Below are 3438 nucleotides of genomic sequence, written 5' to 3' on the forward strand. Positions count from 1 at the left end.
GGCTCCCAGGCCGCCGGCCCTTCCTCCAGCACGTTCTCTCCCAGCACCGCGTCCCCCGTGCCTTCGGCGCCCCCTGTCTCCCGGGCCTTCTCTTCAGGGGCCGGCTTTTCCGCGGGGGCTGCAGGCTGACCCTGGCGGCCCCGTCCCCCCGGCCGGCCCAGCACGGCCTCTCGCTTACACACCTCGACTGCCTCGTGGGGGAACGGAAGGCCCTTGGGGGCTGGCAGGGGACACTCTAGAGGGACAGCCTTGGCTTCGTCGCCCGCGAGGGTGAGCTCCACCTCCTTGCGCGCTCCCGGGCGGAGTCTCGTGTCCGCGGGGTTCGGAAGGCTGCCCGAGGACTCGGACCTCCGGCAGGCCGGGTGTGCCCGCAACAGGGCCGGCGGCTCCGGCGAGGGCCTGCCACCACCGCACAGCTCCCTCTCAGGCGGTGGGCTGGCTGCTCCAGGCCGCGAGTCTTCCACTGGGAGCACCTCCTGGGCCTCAGGGCTGGCCCGCAGCGCCACCGCACCGGCCTCCGCTGCTCTGTCGTGGCTGTCGAGGGGCTCTTTTTTACGGGAGAAAAACCACCACCAGCCGAGGAGCGCCAGCACTCCAGGCAGGGCCAGGGGGAAGAGTGAACGGAACTGGATCGTCATCCTGGAGGCGTGGAGTAATTACACCTGCGGGAAGAGGAGAGCAAGGGGGAGCCGTGAGAGCCGGCGAGGGCTCCTGATGGGATTCACTGCCCAGGAAGGCCAGCCGCGCCCCTGGCCCCTGGAAGGCGCAGCCCTCCCTCTGGGCACACCCCAGCCAGTGACCCACGCGGTGGGGTGGGGGGGTGCGCACTGCCCCCGGCCTGCTGCCCGCTCATCCAGGCACACTCCCCTGAAACACACTGAGCCGGCTCCCGAAACCAAGTCCTTTCCTGCGTCACTTCTTGATGCCCAATTCTCCCTAGGTTCCCCCACAAGGGACTAGCTGTGTTTAGTGTTTTCATTCTCTAAACTCCCAGAACACTTCTATTCAGGTGATATTGCAGCACTTTTAAATACCCATGGAAATCCGTGTGGACACGTCCCCTCGAAATCATCCCCCAAATCATCAGCCAAGGAAACAGTAGTTATGCCACAATTAAGTCAGAACAAAGGACAAGTGAGATTTTTCAAGGGATGGGGGGTGCCCCAAGGCGAGGGACCAGCAACACACAGGGCTGTGGAAATCGAGTGGTTTGAGAGTCGAGCTGTTCAGCGGGTTCAGTGAGGCTCTTGCATCCACTGCAGAGGCTGCGCTTTTTTCTGCAGTAAATAGAGAACCAGCTTTGGTTTGCAAGGAACACACACTCCCAAAGTGTGCTTCTAGCTTATTACAGGAGCATGTCAAATGAAAGGAAGCTGAGTACCTGGTCCGTCAGATCCAGGCAAAGAGGACTAAGAGCCCAGAAGAGGCAGTAGACAAGAGACGGAAATGGCTTTCTCCACCTGTGAGGCGGGGACACACTGTAAGGAATGGCTGGCTAAGGTCAGCTGAGACATACATGAAGTGCTGGTAAAGCAGGGTTAGCTCTCATGAGAGGCATGTGACGGACGTGTTCTAGAACACACACTTGCATGCACTGCCTCCCTACCAGCAAAATTTATTTTGTCTGCAAAAATGACAAGAATCCTTAAAACGAAAAATCCTCCACTGTTACGGTGAATTATCCCTAATGTGGTCTGTGCTTGGTAGTGGACGTAAGTGATGCTTTAACGATTCTTTAACTGTTAAACTTGCACTAGTTTAACTTGGCTTCCCCTGTGACTCAGCAGTTAAGAATCCACCTGAAACGCAGGAGATGTGGGTTCACAATCCTTGGGACAGGAAGATGGCCTAGAGAAGGAAATGGCAACCCACTCCAGTATTCTTGCGTGGGAAATCCCAAGGACAAAGGAGCTGGCGGGCTACAGTCCACGGGGTTACAAAGAGACAGACACAACTTAGTGACTAAACAACAACTAGTTGAATTTATTTACATGAGTGCACTCTGGAAATACCAGAGCGTACTCTTGTTTCCTAGGTGGTTTTAATGTTCAGCCAAGGCAAAAGAAAGTTCAACCACTGCAAAAACAGGCCTGGAAACTTTGCTTCTCGAAGCGTAGTCTATGGACCAGAAGCACTGAGCGTCACCTGAGAACCTGCTGCCCACCCCGGGCCCACTGAATCGCACGCTGCCATTTAACAGGACCACCAAGGTTCCCCCAGCACATGGCAGCTGGGGAAGGGGTCCAGGGAAGAGTGTTCTGCTCCAAAGTGAAGGGGTTGGGGGGCAGTCATTTCCAGAAACTCCCTTGCTTGTAAAGAGAAACCTTCTTGCTAATATTCAAAGATGAAGCAATGGGACTGGAAAATACAAAAGCAAAGCTAAGCAATGGCCGGGGCTCAGAAGACTGTACTAATCCCTTCAGGCAGAAAGCTTCAAAGATGCTACCCTGGAGCTTCAGATTCAAACACAACCTCACTAGATGCTTTCCCGTGCATTGTTTAATCCTCAACTACCTGGTTTGGAATACCTATTACCATCCTAAAGGTTAAAATACCTCAAGGGGCTGAACTTGGGTCTCACTTCAGTTCGGTTCAGTCGCTCAGTCATGTCCGACTCTTTGCGACCCCATGAATCGCAGCACGCCAGGCCTCCCTGTCCATCACGCACTCCCGGAGTTCACCCAAACTCATGTCCATGGAGTCGGTGCTGCCATCCAACCATCTCATCCTCTGTCGTCCCCTCTTCCTCCTGCCCCCAATCCCTCCCAGCATCAGAGTCTTTTCCAACGAGTCAACTCTTCACATGAGGTGGCCAAAGTACTGGAGTTTCAGCTTTAGCATCATTTCTTCCAAAAAACATCCAGGGCTGATCTCCTTTAGAATGGACTGGTTGGATCTCCTTGCAGTCCAAGAGACTCTCAAGAGTCTTCTCCAACACCACAGTTCAAAAGCATTAATTCTTCGGCGCTCAGCTTTCTTCACAGTCCAACTCTCACATCCATACATGACCACTGGAAAAACCATAGCCTTGACTAGATGGACCTTTGTTGGCAAACTAATGTCTCTGCTTTTCAATATGCTATCTAGGTTGGTCATAAGTTTCCTTCCAAGGAGTAAGCGTCTTTTAATTTCATGACTGCAATCACCATGTGCAGTGTTTGGAGCCCAGAAAAATAAAGTCTGACACTGTTTCCACTGTTTCCCCATCTCTTTCCCATGAAGTGATGGGACCGGATGCCATGATCTTCGTTTTCTGAATGTTGGGCTTTAAGCCAACTTTTTCACTCTCCTCTTTCACTTTCATCAAGGGGCTTTTAGTTCCTCTTCCCTTTCTGCCATAAGGGTTGGTGTCATCTGCATATCTGAGGTTACTGATATTTCTCCTGGCAATCTTGATTCCAGCTTGTGCTTCTTCCAGCCCAGCATTTCTCATGATGT

At 53.5% G+C, this 3438-nt stretch overlaps 1 protein-coding gene across 1 annotated transcript in view; it reads right to left on the minus strand.

The window, feature by feature from the left end:
- AKAP1 (A kinase (PRKA) anchor protein 1) overlaps window positions 1-662 on the minus strand; it is a 12942-nt gene extending 12280 nt beyond the window's left edge. Inside the window, exon 1 of the mRNA XM_010852948.1 lies at window positions 6-662. Coding sequence (XP_010851250.1) covers window positions 6-638 — 633 coding nt within the window. The 5' untranslated portion in view covers window positions 639-662. The remainder of the gene's footprint in view (window positions 1-5) is intronic.
- Window positions 663-3438: the final 2776 nt, after the last annotated feature.

This window comes from Bison bison, unplaced genomic scaffold (assembly GCF_000754665.1).
Source record: "Bison bison bison isolate TAMUID 2011002044 unplaced genomic scaffold, Bison_UMD1.0 scf7180017864317, whole genome shotgun sequence".
In the NCBI taxonomy this organism is placed as follows: Eukaryota; Metazoa; Chordata; class Mammalia; order Artiodactyla; family Bovidae; genus Bison; species Bison bison.